The sequence below is a fragment of the Euleptes europaea genome, chromosome 3 (genome assembly GCF_029931775.1).
Source record: "Euleptes europaea isolate rEulEur1 chromosome 3, rEulEur1.hap1, whole genome shotgun sequence".
NCBI lineage: Eukaryota > Metazoa > Chordata > Lepidosauria > Squamata > Sphaerodactylidae > Euleptes > Euleptes europaea.
Genome location: NC_079314.1, coordinates 41,794,647 through 41,810,101, shown reverse-complemented (window position 1 = coordinate 41,810,101; position 15,455 = coordinate 41,794,647). Strand labels below are relative to the sequence as shown.

Here is a 15,455-nt window from a genome sequence, read left to right as displayed (position 1 = left end):
TTGATAATCATATCTAGGGTCACTGGATGCAAAGTGTTGCTGTGTTTTAACTAGGGGTGCCAACTTCCAGGTGAGGCCTAGAGATCTCTCAGAATTACAACTGATCTCCAGAAGAAAGAGATCAGTTCCCCTGGAGAAAAGGGCACAGACTCCAGGACATTATACCCCACTGAGGTAATTCCCCACCCCTAACCCCTGCCCTCCCCAGGTTCCACCCCTCAAATCTCGAGGAATTTCCCAATCAAGAGTTGGCAATGCTAGTTTTGGCAGATATACAGAAGAGGGATTTTCAGGAGCTGCAGCTTTCCCCACCCTGAATTAGAGGCACCTGCACTTGCATACAAAATGGGCAGGCACTGTCGCACTATTCCAAAAAGCATCCCGTCCTTGCTTCGTTTTAAAAAGTGGCTTCTGCAGGGGTACAATTCTTATCGAAAGCTCAGTCCCTGGCGAAGCCGCGTGGCAGATTAGGAATAATGACAGAGTCAAGTTTATCCACCACGGATGGCAGTTCTGACAAGTCATTCTAGAGTGGATGGTTAGCTACTGGTGCTTTCCCAAAGCAAACGAATTCTCCCCTCTTCCTCTGCTCCCCCCCCCCCTTCAGCTTGCTGGAAAATATGACAAAACAGAGAATGAAAAAATAGACACAATAACACATAATTATTCATTATTCATGCAGCAGGTGATATCATTTTGATTGGGGTCTAAATCTAAATCGCTGGGCCTTTTGAAAACATAAATAAACTGGGGGTGGGGGTGGGTGGGAGAGTTAAAATGCATAAAGGAATTCAAGAATCACCATGGGCAAATTTTCCCACCCATACATCAGTTGATCATTATATTGGATTAACACACTAACTAAGCAATTCTATAGTTTCAAAAATCAACTACAGAATAAGTACTTTCCAGATTCTTCTAAGAACTGAGTTCATACAGCAGTAATTCGTGAAACTTTTTACTAGGGAGACTTGCCAGGAGAAATGTCTAGACTGGCAGTAGGGTTGCCAGGTCCCTCTTTGCCATCAGAGGGAGGTTTTTGGGGCGGAGCCTGAGGAGGGCAGGGTTTGGGGAGGGGAGGGACTTCAATGCCATAGAGTCCAATTGCCAAAGTGGCCACTTTCTCCAGGTGAACTGATCTCTATCGGCTGGAGATCAATTGTAATAGAAGATCAGCTACTACCTGCAGGTTTGCAACCCTAACTGGCGGTCCTACTGCCCTGCTCCTGAGAATAAAACATCCAAATTCTCAATGGCTGCCTGGCAAGCCAGCAACAGACACACACACCCCTGGCTGTTCATGGAACCTGGCCCATACATCTGGATCCAGCATATGCCAGTGCCCCAAATCTGGATAGCCCACTATGCATATTATGTGTATTGGTTTCTAATCACGTCAGTGAAACACATTAGTTGTTGTCTTGGTCTACCTGCTGGCTTGTACCTCCTCCTGTTAACTACCTCAAAACAGTTGCAGAAGGAGAACCTTCAGAGATAACTTCACTTTCCCTGACCTTTACACCTGCCAGGATTTACTCAGCTTGTCTTCTGAGACAGCAGGAAAGCTTGCCTGGGAGAGAGGAAGCTGGGGCAGGGCCCTGATTCCCTCAGCAGAAAACTGTCCACACATTTTCTCTTCTGACTCCAGATTTAGAAGGCCTGAGGCTTTGCATATAAAAGGAGGGAAAGAGTTGAGAATCAAGGCCAATGTAAGGGCCAAACAATCACCAGGTGGAATGGCCAGACTCCTGGTAAATCCTGGCCAATTGGCCAATATGGTAACCTTAGCTTTTGCAGCGTGTGTGTATGCGTGCGTGCATCATTTTATCACATTCCAGGAAAAAACCTGGAAGTGACATAGGGTAGCTCCAGAAATTGCTGTAAACTCTATGGCAGTGGGGAGGGGTTTTAAAAAAACACACCAATGACATTGGCTGCATTACTGCATCCCTTCTGGAAAAAAAGGATTTAACAAAGCTTCCGTTTCATTTATTTACAGTCATTTGACAAAGCCAATGTCACATGCCCCCCATGACCCCGCCCCCATACCTCCTGCCAGTTGCCAGCCTTGGTTCAGCAACCCTACAGGCAGATGAAATACAGGAGAATAGCTGAGGGGGGGAAAGGGAGATACAAGCCTAGATTTACCACACAAATTGCAGACCTTTGGGTGAGACAATCCATAGGCCAAGACATAGAGAGTGCCACAGCACATATTCTTGCTATGAATGCTTCAAGTGGCCACTGTAGCAGTTATCAGATTTGAATCCCTTATCCGGCCATATTTCTGTAGCAACCCTGTTCCCAGGAGGAGGAAAGAAGAGCCAAGAAGGACAGATTGGCTTTGGGTCAGGGTATGATAATGTAAACACCTTCTCCTTCCTCACCTGATAATTCCTATTTACTAGGGCCCCTGTTTTCTGGTAAATCCCTACTCCAGTGTTTGCCTTTAGTGGATCTCTTGTTAAGCATGAGTTGCTAGGATTTCACTCTCTCCCCAACAGTCTGTAGAAGTGAAATCTCAGAACAAGAGTTCTGATGATTTATCTCCAGCGTCAATGTATACATTTGTACACAAAGGCATGAAGCAGTGCGTACTCTGCTAATTCACACAGGGCAGGTCTCTGGATACAGTTATGCGTTTCTACCGTATCTTTAACCAAAAGAACAAACACACATGCCTGGATTCTAAATTGATGTCAGGTAGGAGACTGTACAGCAATAAATTCAGCATACAGAAGGGAAGGCAGAGCCTTCACCAGGGGAACTTGAGAATTGGAACGTTTCAAGAGTATTCCTGTTTTCGTCTGTAAAATGTTAGAAGGTATGCCTGAGGGAAGAGCAAAGGAAACCAAAAGCAATGTCTGCATACTCCCCATTCTATAACATTTACCCTGTCCCAATGTCATCAAGTTTTATGCTTTCCTATACTTGCCAGCCATTGATGTAAAAGACAGGGAAATATCCAATGAGAGGAGACAACAACATTCATTTTACTATACTTTATATAGTAGTGGGCAGAACTTGACACAGGGCTGCTGTTTCGGTGGCAGCCATGTGTTTCTCTGACCTATAACAGTTGTACAGAAAAGTACTCAGGGATTTTTATTTTTAATTATTCGATAACATGATATTACCTGTGGCTATGCTCAAGAAGGATGAACTAAAGGCAGAGAAAAATGAATCATATGGCAATTATCAAGAAAAGCAGTACAGAACAAGACTGAGTCATTGGAGTAGGCTGATGCAGAGGTGGCTGTTTTAGTAAGGTGATAAGTGTTGGCGCATTTGTTTAAATATTTTTATTAATACTCTCTTCTTAAAAGATCGTTAATTGACTACTCTTTTAACTCATAAATAGTTGTCAGGATCTTGTCTTATGGAGGACTAGGAATTGTTTTATTTGCTACTGCCACAGTGTTGTAACTATAGATTTAAAAAAGGTAAAAACTAGTCCCCTGTGCAAGCACCGGGTCATTACTGACCCCAAGCGTGATGTCATATCACAACGTTTACTAGACAATGTTTATGGGGTGGTTTGCCATTACTTTCCCCAGTCATCTACACTTTGCCCCCAGCAAGCTGGGTACTCATTTTACTGACCTCGGAAGGATGGAAGGCTGAGTCAACCTTGAGCCGGCTACCTGAAACCGACTTCTGTCGTGATCAAACTCAGGTCATGAGCAGAGCTTTGACTGCAGCACTGCAGCTTTGATTTCATGTTCTGAAATGTTTTTGAGGATTGGTTCAAGGTGTGGCCTGGACACTACCTCTTCCCCTTCATGTGCTCATTCTCTCCTCCATTTGCTGGTTTGTTCTGACTGCAATTTGCAGTGTCCTCTGTACATGATGGATTGTGATAATCCAGTGGTTTTTGTACTGTCAGACAACCTTCCCAGGAGGCAAAAGGTAGGCAGACGGGTGTGTGAGCAGTTGCTGTAAGGCAGAAATCCTGGGCAGGCAAAGCACCAGAGATGTAGTACTGTATCGCAACCACCCAAACTGCTATGCCAGCCACAAAAGGCACAAATCGCAATCCTATCCACAGTTGCTTCTTTTCCCTCCCATCTCCTTCCTACCTTGATGGCTTGAGAAGGAAATCTGAATGGATGTTCTAACATCAATGATAAAAGACTGCCCCAGTTTACAGACCTTGTGAGAATGCAGCTAAGTGTAAGGGTTCTGTGCCTCTGCCTGTTGAGGAGTAACCTAAGAATAAAAGAAGACCAAGAGGTAAAAAAAAAAAAGAACCAGCAAGAATGCACTAACATTGAAAGTATGGTTACAATTTGTGGTTTCAAGTAAGGATGCAAAGTATGGCTTGGAGCCTCTTCTCCTTAGTATTAAACTGCAATTTGTCCGGGCCAGAGATCATGGTAAACTGTGGAAACCAAGACAGCTGGAGAGAATCAGTACATGGGCATTCTTCAGGCTGGGTCAAAATAGTAAATGCTAGGCTATACCTAGTCAGAAACAAGATATAATAAATAGTAAAAGCAACAGGAGGCAGCTGTTGGCTTGAGGAGGGCAAATATCTTCTGGGAGCGTTTGTTCATTCAGCACTCCTGTGGGTCTGTCATTTCAGCTGATGTGCTCGTCAATCCAGAAGGCCCTGTTCGATGAAGAAGACCGTGTGAAGAAGCTCCAGCAGACGGTCACAGCCCTGGAGAAACGCAACAAGCAGCTACGTGACCGAGTGAAGAAGGTGAAGCGGTCACTCCGGCAAGCCAGGAAGAATGCCAGGCACGTGGAGCTGATCAACCGGAAACTCAGCGAGAAGCTCTCTGCTGCCGGGAGCCAGATCCCCCATGCTAATTCCTTAAAACAAGCCAACTCGCATGCCACATACCTGAAAGTGTAAAGCCAAGATTGGTACTGCAGGTAGTGATCTCGGAGTTGACTAAGAGGCACATGCTTGTTCTCCCGGGTACATCTTGCAATCCAAAGGGAGCATTAAGCGTTCAGTGGCTGGCTGTGCGCTAGGCCCAAATCTAAAATGGAGATTTGCCTATAAATTCTGCTTCCGACCATAAGCCAGCACCCAAGGCTGTAAGATTTCTTTAAGTGTGTCATTTAAGCAGGTTTGAACCTAAAGAGTGCTTGGGTCGTTAAAAAGTCCCATATAAGCTGGTCTGAGCTTTCCAAGAAAGAGCAGGGTACGTGTGAAGGGGGGGGGGGGGAAAGCACTCCATTATTCCCGACAAGGTAGATACAAGTCTGTACAAATGCTGTGATTTCAGTCTCATCTGGATCTGATATGTGAAGGTGTTAAAACCTGATTTCAAGATCTTTCCAAACACTACCCGGAAGATTTTTTAAACAGGCACCCAACAGATTTAAAAACAGGCACTTATTTTGGCAGTCAGAATCTCCTAACAAGCAAATACACCCTGCCTTTTAAGCCAGAGCCTTTCCTCTTTAGTCTAAAATTTATCACACGGATTAAGTCTGTGGTAGAAATTTTAAAGGCTCCCCTTTCCTTCCATTTACCTCAAAATTCCAGCATTTTCACCCTTCATTTTCTTTAAATGGAGAAAATATGTTAACTTTTAATAATGTTAAGGGGATTTTATTTGTCCCCCCAGCCATTTCTGTAAAGCTGAGCTTCAAACGCTAATTTGTATAGAAAGTTGAAATGTGTTTATGTTGAAATAAAAAAGTAAATGATATGATTCCCTTCTCCACCGCAGGTCAGTGCCGACAACCTTATTTTCAAATGGCAATTCTGTCATTGACTTTTAGCCCTGGAGTCCCTTGTTTTAACACATGCTGAGCAGCTTCTCTGAAGCTACACTTAGAACAGTCTCAGAACTTCAGCAGCAGTCTGGCTTGATATAACTTTGGCTGCAAACAGACATTATCATAAGAGCTAGAGACAGCATTCAAAAAGACTTTTTCTAAGTAGGTCAGCCGATTCATTTTAATGCACTCCAGTTAGTACTCAATAAATCTGATCTGATCCATTTCAAGCTCTAACAGAATTTTTGTCTCAAAGAAGAATACTGTATACTTGCTCTTCAAAGCCTAACATATACATTTCAAAAGCTATAGCTGTGTTCACAAAATGAGCTTATGCAGGTCTACTCTATGTCAACCAGAAAGTGAAGATATGGAATCAATAGGGTTGAATGTGCCCTGCATGTTTTTTCCTGGTTTAAAAATGTGTGTTTTTATTTGGTTCCACAATCCAAACCTTACAGACATACTTGCCACATTTATTACCAAGGCTTGCAGATTCATTCCCCCAAAGAAGAATGTCTTTAATAATTTGCTAGACCTATACATTAAACAGGCAATTTCCAGCTATTATGCAGAAGTGAACACATGAACACATGAAGCTGCCTTATACTGAATCAGACCCTCCTGGGTCCATCAAAGTCAATATTGTCTACTCTGATTGCCAACAGCTCTCCAGGGTCTCAGGCAGAGGTTTTTCACATCACCTACTTGCCTAGTCCCTTTAACTGGAGATACTGGGGATTGAACCTGGGACCCTTTGCCTGCCAAACAGGTGTTCTAACACTCCACCACAGCCCCTCTCCAGTTGGCAAGAGCATCAAGAGCAGCAAGTCTTGCATATTTCATTCTCTTTCAATTTTTACAAAACATACCAGACCAAACAGGAATATCACATTTTGGGACTTCTTTACACACTCACCAATCAATCTACTACAAACAGCTCAGGACTGCTTGCTTGCAATTTGATATGTATGTCCACCCAAATAATGCAAAGCTTTTTTGAGATGTAAGGATAATGAAAAATAGCTACGAAAGGTCATATGAACCTAAACCTGGGTTGCTTAAACAGTGGTGGTAAAGATGTGCATAAAGTCCCCATGTCCCCTGCACATACAGGTTAACCGGTGAATATGTGAACCAACTCAAACTCTGTAGCTTTACACAGGCCGGAGTAGTCCCACATGGATCAAAACTCATACCACTCCAGGAGAACTCCAGGCCCCACCTTGAGGTAAAGCTGATTTACCACCACATTATTATAGGGTTGCCGACTCCGGGTTGGAAAATCCCTGGAGATTTGGGGGTGGAGCCTGGGGAGGGCAGGGTTTGGGGAGGGAAAGGATCTCAGCAGTGTGAAATGCCATATAATTAACCCTCAGAAGCACCATTTTCTCCAGGGGAATTGTTCTCTGTCATTGGAGACCAACTGTAATTCCAGGAGATCTCCAGGCCCCACCTGGAGATTGGCAACCTTGTGTCATTCTGAGGTGGTCTTAGCACCATGACCTGAAAAATCTGCTTTCCCTTTCTTTTTACTTATTTTATTTTGTAGCATCTGGCCTGTTGAAGAGTTCTGGGGAACTCAAAAGTTTGCACACTGTTAGTTTTCATTGGGTCGGCCCTAATAAAGATATTACAAGGATTATGTCCCGGGCTTTTTGGCTTTTACTTTTTTGACCAACACAGCTGCGAACAACTTGTCTATCTCCAGAAGAACTGGTGGTTTACATTTCCTGACTTGCAGATTGAAATCCTTCTGCCTTGAACGCATTTGCAAATCCAATGAGTTAAGCTAAGCAGTTAGCAGCTGCGAGACTGTCCCTGGTGAGTTCACAGATCACAGTCTGACACCTTTTTACCTTACATTGATGGTGAAGCTTATGTGTAGATTTGATGAGAAAAGATATAGACACAGGCTAGGTGATTGGGAGTGTGAAGGTTTCTGCCAAACCCTCTCCTCCTCCAGAACCAGATCCACACATACACATAACCCCACCCCCACTGGCCTGTTTTGTACTTTTCCAGGCAGAATATGCAAATCCTTTAGAAAAACAAAAAGCAAACCTTTCCACAGCGTTCATCTATGGAGAAAAGCGTGGTTGCTTGCTGCTGCTGACGACTGCAGATCAAATGGTCATCCAAAGCACAGAGGCTACCTGAAACACTTGCAGCATTGGTCCTAATCTTCAGCCCGAAACCTCAGCTTCATGCAGTGTTACACCTGGATTAATCAGGTCAGTCCCAGGTGCACCTATATGAATGTTTAAAGAAATATGCACACAACTGAATTTACTTGCACACTTTCCCGCAGAAAGTCACAGCCAATGCTAATCTGCAGCTTTCCACTGAGGAGCTTGAGGGGTCCCCTTGGCCACCCTCCTCAGTTTCAACTCTTGTCTGCAAGGTGCCAAAGCTATACACACCCCTCTGAATTGAATCAGTGTAGCAAAGATGCATTTCCAGTGTATTTTGTCAAAAGCTTTTTCAGCATCAAGGGAGAGAATGGCAACTTGAGCAGATCTCTTGCTATTTAAAGCAATCAGATCAGTGACCAGCCCAAGATTATCAGTCCCTTGCCTACCTCATAAAAATCCTGGTCTACATATACCAAAGTTGTAACAACCTTTTGAAGTCTGTCAGCAAGAATAGCAGTTAATACCTTTGCATCTACATTCATCAAAGAAATAGGTCAAACACTGGCACAATGAATATAGTCTTTGCCAGCTTTGGCGATCACAGTGATATAGGTATCATGCAGCAACAAAGTATACTTTCTTTGTCCATGGAGGTTTCACTCAGAATCGATTAGACTCGACTTCAAAATGTCCCGTGCAAAGCAGTAAAGCAAATGAGACCCCCCTGAAGTAACCCCAAAACACATTGGGATTATAAAACGTTTACAAATTATTTCCCTTGCACTAATCGTTTCTTTGCCTTTTGAATTCCTACAAAGGCCAGGTGGTGGTGGTGGTTGATCTGAGTGAGAGAAAAGCCCCTCCAGGTGTTGGGAAAATCTTGGACGTCATGGTGGAATAGGGCCTGCAGGTATGAGCACACAATATGCTTTCTGCCAGTGTGCTTTCATGATGATAATTCACAGTGGGTAGCCGTGTTAGTCTGTCTGCAGTAGTAGAAAAGGGCAAGAGTCCAGTAGCACCTTAAAGACTAACAAAAATATTTTCTGGTAGGGTATGAGCTTTCGTGAGCTACAACTCATTTCTTCAGATAACTGAAGTATCTGAAGAAGTGAGCTGTGGCTCACGAAAGCTCATACCCTACCAGAAAATATTTTTGTTAGTCTTTAAGGTGCTACTGGACTCTTGTGCTTTCATGAGTTACAGTTCACTTTTTCTGATAGGTCTTGACTTGGAAAAAAATCCCTTTTCTCTCTCTCTCTCTTTTTTTTAAAGCTTGAATAATGCTTTGTGTCATTTTGGCTGGCACCAACCAAAGGCATTTCATGGACTCTGTTTCTTGTTCTTGACTTCTGAATGGGCCCACAGAGATGTCTACAAACTCCTTTCTCAAATTACGACCAGCTCCCCTGGGCAAGAGGCAACAAATCAACTAAACTCAACAGGCATTAACAAATTCCAACAATCATCTCTATTTACTGTCTAAATCAGCAAGAGTCATTCATCACATTTAAGTACTAAAGCTGACGCTCTTCCCTTTAATGTGGATCCCATAAAAGAACACAGGCATAAAGAAGAGGTTAGCAACCAGCGGGGACCTTGCCCCCCTCCCCCCACCAATCTCTGAGAAGGCTCCTGCCCTGCTGCCCCTGTAAAGTTTATATGCCTTCTTTAGAAGTGAACTAAGTTAAAACCATCTATAGCAGTCTGCCAGAGACAAAGCAACATAAAACAGAAAGTTACAGCTAGTGGAACAAGACCTCAAAAAACCAGATGCCCCTTGAATTGGATTCTAGAGGAAAATAAAGGGGGCCTTTTCTGAGGTGGAAGAGCCCAGTGGCGCAGTACTGCAGTCCAAGCTCTGCTCACGACCTGAGTTCAATCCCAACGGAAGTTGGTTTCAGGTAGCCGGCTCAAGGTTAACTCAGCCTTCCATCCTTCCGAGGTCGGTAAAATGAGTATCCAACTTGCAGGGGGTAAAGGGAAGATGACTGGGGAAGGCAATGGCAAACCACCCCGTAAACATAGTCTGCCTAGTAAACGTCGGGATGTGATGTCACCCCATGGGTCAGTAATGACCCGGTGCTTGCACTGGGTTCCTTTACCTTTTTAACTTTTTTTCGGAGGTGGCACCTATCCTTTGCAATTGGAGTGCTCTTGGAGTGCTACAGGTTGAAGTAGAAGCTGTCAAATAATTTTGTTGCCACAACTAGTCAATGCATTACAAGTGCATGGTACACATCTTGATCATTATGGGTACACACAGGCAAAAAAATATACTTGGCCATCTTTGTACTCAAATTAGGGCCCTCAACAGTGAACAGTTAAAAAAAAGATAATATAAATCAACTTTAGAAATAGCGTATATGTATAAAAACAACTGAAGATTTGGATTGTGTTATCTATTGGAGGACTAAATTAGTTTTGTATCAAAGATGTAACTTTTGGTTTAAAAACTGAGTGATGCATTTCTCAGTGTTAAAGTATGTTTTATTTTCTTGTATTAGTTAATTTATGGCTCTTTCGATCTAGTGCTCAGTGATAAAATTAGCTTTCCTTCTTTCCACCTGATGGCTCCAAACAAACATTATCAGTATGTTGGGAATTTTCAGTTGCTTCATCATTTTGGATGCACGTGGATTGGCCTCGTCCTCACTTGCACTGATGAAAGTGCAGAAACGTTTCCACAGACCTTGAGACTCAGGCTCCTCCAGAATAATATTTTTATTTCTTTTACATAAATGATGCCAATTTTATTGGACAGCACACCAAATAAAATCATGGAAGGCATACTTTCTTCTCTCTGGTTTTATACAAAGTACCGTAATAAAAACAACTAAGAAAGCACAATTTGGTATGATTTCTCCTTACCAGAGTAAGCAAATTGAAATGGAAAAGGGAGTGGTTGAAGAAGAAAATACAGAACTGAATGGGAGGTACCAAATAGAAGTAGGGTTCCCAGGTGTCCGTGGGTGGTGGGTAAACCCCCAGCCATTCACCCCTCGGACCGCCAACCAGCTGAGGGTCGGTGGGCAAACGCGCACACCGCAGCACTGGAAGTGCTGCCTCGCAAGGGGCCTTATACCAGTTTGAGTTGTATACCACTTCCTTATACCACTTCTGGTTGTAAACTAGAAGTGACGCACATGCTCGTCGGCGTGTGTGTATTCCCCTCAGTTCTGCCCCAAAAGCCTCCCGCCAGAGGAGAAGGGAGACCTGGCAGCCCTAAGTAGAAGGGATTTTATTAGAAGAGAAAGGGTCAGTATCAGAGGGGGGAAAGGAGGCCCAGTTCTACTCTTTCACTCTGGAACCTGCATTGAAAAGGAACATGCTGTCATGGCAGTCCCCGCCATGGTGCAGTAACACAACCAAGCTCACCTGGGTGTGGTACCAGAAACTCCTTGAACAACACACACCATAAAGCTAAGTAAGGCTTTATTGAGGGAAGTTAGAAAAGGTATTTGAAAACAAGGCATACAGTTCAATGGTTACAGTTCAATGCTTGAAACTCTCTTTGGCTTCCAAGTCAGCTGCGACTTGGCAGCACGCACACACGCACGCACACACACACACACACACACACACACACACACACAGCTTTCTCTGTGGTAGAATTGCACCCTGCACTATGCTTGGAAGTATGTTGAAACTTCTGGTTAAACTTCTGAAGACCTTCTAAATCCCAGACCAATGGGAAGATCATTGGGAAATTTCCTTCCAAGTCAGAATCCTTCTAACTGAAAAGCCTGCTCTTGTACAGTTAATCCCCAACTTGTTTTTGCAGCAGAAAAGAAGAAACCAAGTCTTTCAGTATCCCAGCCACCTGACACATGGTGGCTAACCAGGCAGAGAACACATGCCCCACAAAGGGCTAGATTTCATCAAGGAACACTGATACCTCATCAAGGACTGCTCTGTGTGATAAGAAATAAGGTGCTTACATTTTGGTCGGTGCACTTAGGCCAAACTGTACAGGGCAAGAGACACGTGGGTATTTATTAACGGGTCTGCTCCATTCACCTGTAAGGCAAGAGGTGGCATTTATTCTTCATATGAAAAGGAGTTCAAGGATAAGTCCTTCTTCCCCCGCCCCCCAAGTTACCTGTCTGCTCTTCAGGGCTTCAATAGCATTTCTCCCCAGACCACACTGTTTCTGCTTTGGGAATGGAGATGAACAAAAAAAAGAAACAGAAAAACAGCAAGGTAAGGTTTCCATTTCCCTCAAGCTTGCAGATCTGAGGTGATCATTTCTCAGTAGCACACAAACAATGTCATGGGGGTGCCTGAATCTTAGGGATGCCTGGTGGAGATTGAGCTTCCACACACACCACACCACACCACACCTTGTGTGGGGAGACTAGGGACACCATCAAGGGAGGCATAAAGGAAAGGGAGAGATTGATGGTGACTAAACAACAGCAAGGGTTAACCATGGTATCACCACTGAAGTAACCAATATAATGACTTATGTCATGACCACCTCTGTCAAGGGACAGTGGGGACAAGCGCCGACTCTGAGAATTAAGGTAATTACGGACTTTTGAATGATGCAACTTCAAGAATTACTAGCCTATCCTAATTTAACATCATTTAAAATGAGTATAGAGCTAGGGTTAGATGACGTCATGTTTCCATCATTTCTTTACATCTTTCTTCAACATGATGCTTGTACAGACCATGTGTACTCTTTTTAATTGTTTATTAAACTTGCTTAAATTTTAAAAGCCTGATGCTCACTCTCCCAACCTTGGATTGTTTCTAGACATCCCTATCTTCAGCCCAACAACCGCAGGGAAGTCTAATTTGTTCAAGTCATCTGTTTAGGGAATCCATGGATTTTAGGAGGCTTTGCTGTGTGCATTTTGTTATGTTCTATGGATTATTAAACACACACTGTTCCTGTAATGCAGATGTGGTGGTGTTCTGCTTGAATGGAAGCTCAATGTGTGAACTGACTCCACTGGAAAAAAATGTTGTGGATGAAGGACAGATGGCAGATATTTCACGACAGTAATGGAGATGGATGGCCTGGAGCCCCAAAGACCGGCAGTGTATGGGAACCGATCCACTCAATAGGCTAGAGAGGATTTTTACAAACCAAAGAGAAAACCTGCCATCTGTTTTATGTGTCAACACCTTCTGATTGGAAGGACCATCTTCTAGTGAGTTTGAGCCCCAGAACCTGGCACCAGTTTGGCTAATGCCCTTTGAGCCAATTTGGGAGGGGGTTTGAAAAGGAGCTGTCCTTTGCGTGTGAGAGCAAGGTGGAATGGGAAGATGAGGGTGTAACAGAACAAAAGAGATCAGATCAGCAAGAGCGGGGAAGACATGTTACTTGTTGCTTGCAGGCGTGGTTGACTGAGCACAGCAGTCAGCCTCCTACCAAGGCTGGACCAGATGTTCAAGTACTGTAAGTTCACTTAACCAGAAATCTTACTTTCATGTTCTTTTATTTACCTATCTGTACCTAACGCTTGCTTGTAGATACTCAGCAAGTTTGTGCCTTGTAGTAATAAAGCTGCTTAACTTAGGACCCTTGCATGAATTCCTTACCCATGACCAAGACTGCTCTCCAGTGCTACTGTAAGATCCCCCTTGGGTATTGTGCCTCTGAGCAGTGCCAGGTGTGAGGGGCAAATTAACAAAGCAGAAGTGGTGGCAAGGCACCTTTCTGCCCCAGCCTCCTAACCGGGCAGCATGCCTACACTGGGAAGTCTGAGGAGAAAGCCCCGAGCCTCCACAGTAGTGTTTGAGGGGCTGTGATGTGAACATTGTGCAGAATCTGAGCTGTGACAGCCCATTCTTCATGCAAGGCCTCAGGGGACACTGCATTCACCAAGTGATAAGTGTACAGGTAAATTGTAAGGAAGGAAAATATAGCCATATCCTCTATGATGTTTATGTAGATCTTGCCTTTTCGTTTTAAATACATACTTAGAGAGGCATTTTAAAAATATGTGCTGTTCAAATCTAAGGGAGGGTTTCCATCTGCACGATCATTCCTTGAACTGCATTTATGAATAGGCCATTGTAAATTAAGCCTCACAGACAGAACTTCCAACATAGTACTTTTCATTGGAGGCAGTTCACACACACATGGGGCTGCTTTCACTCACCTTCGATACACTATAGTGATTGTTTGCAACTGGATTTTCCTGTTTCACTCAGGAAAATCCAGTTGCAAATGATTGCTATAATGCAGCGAGAGTGCATTATCCAGTGATGCATGTTGTCCATGTGTGTGAAGACTTTTTGAATGCTCCATCACATTTTAAAGAAAACCTTCCCTACCAGTGAAACCCTCCCCCAGCCAATCACAGAAGGGGTTACAGCCAATCAGAGAAGGGGTTACAGTCTTTTCCTGAGCCTTCTCTGCTGTTCTAATTTTCTGCTTTTTATAAAGGAGAGCACTCAAAAAAGGCAGCCATCACTGGCAGTCTGAAATGGCACAGTCCATTCTATCACCTCGGGAGACTAGCATTTTGATTTCTTTCATTGTATTGCAAATGCAGATCTGGCCTATGCAAAAGTGAGGAAGCCCATTAGGCTCTTGCATTTTACCTAGTTGGGAAGAGATAGAAGTGTAAATCCGGAAGTGAGCAAGTGCCTGGTGTAACATTTCTAATGCAACAGAAAGGAGCAAGAGTCCAGTAGCACCTTAAAGACTAACAAAATTTCTGACAGGGTATGAGTTTTCGTGACTCACAGCTCACTTCTTCAGATACAGCTAGAATGCTCTTTTCTACTGCTACACAGACTAACATGGCCATTCATCATGATCTATTTCATATGCAGTGTGTGTGTGAGAGAGAGAAAGAGAGACAGAGAGAGAGAGATGTAGAAGACCTAGGTGAAGAAACAGTTTGCAGATCCCCACAGAAATTCCTTTTCAAACAGAACTGAAGCCATGCAAAAACAGGAAGTACCACTCACTTCCACTTCCTCCCCTATCTCTCTTTTTCTCTGCTTGACCTGTAACACCAGGAAAAACTAGTTGAGATGTGGACTGCACGAACATAACTGACCTAATGAACACACACATTTGATTGAGGAAGAAAAACTAAAGGAAGAGTACATCATGGTCTCTGTCCCCCTCCAAAAATCTGTCCGCAATCTATACAACCAAAAAAATTAAACCTCTGTTAGTTCAGGCCTGCACTGAAATCCACAAAATGAAACATTCTGAAAAATACAAAATGTATTAAAAACCACAAGGAGAACAGTAGAAGGAGTTGGTAGCTGTAGTGACTCACAATCAAAATAACAGTCAACAGTTGGATGCCATTATGGAAAGAAGGTGGGGGCACATTCTTGACAATTCTGTAACATTCTCGAGGAAATAGCTCCGCACCCCAAGCACTGTATTTTATGAAGCATGTGTAGTGACTGGGGTGCAAACCACCAATACAGCATTGAAAGGAGAGGAGCAACTGTGTCATTAATCAGAGGCATGTTTATTTGGAAGGATGTCATACTCATTTCTGTGGGATTGACTTCCTAGGTAGTCCAAGATGAGAGAGAGAGAGCTAAGTTCATACACGAGATGGCCAGGTATCCTTTCATGACTCAACATCAAAAGAC

At 43.5% G+C, this 15,455-nt stretch overlaps 1 protein-coding gene across 1 annotated transcript in view; it reads left to right on the top strand.

The window, feature by feature from the left end:
• Nucleotides 1-4,943, top strand: part of CCDC3 (coiled-coil domain containing 3) — a 50,742-nt gene extending 45,799 nt beyond the window's left edge. The window contains exon 3 of the mRNA XM_056847230.1: nt 4,586-4,943. Coding sequence (XP_056703208.1) covers nt 4,586-4,861 — 276 coding nt within the window. The 3' untranslated portion in view covers nt 4,862-4,943. The remainder of the gene's footprint in view (nt 1-4,585) is intronic.
• Nucleotides 4,944-15,455: the final 10,512 nt, after the last annotated feature.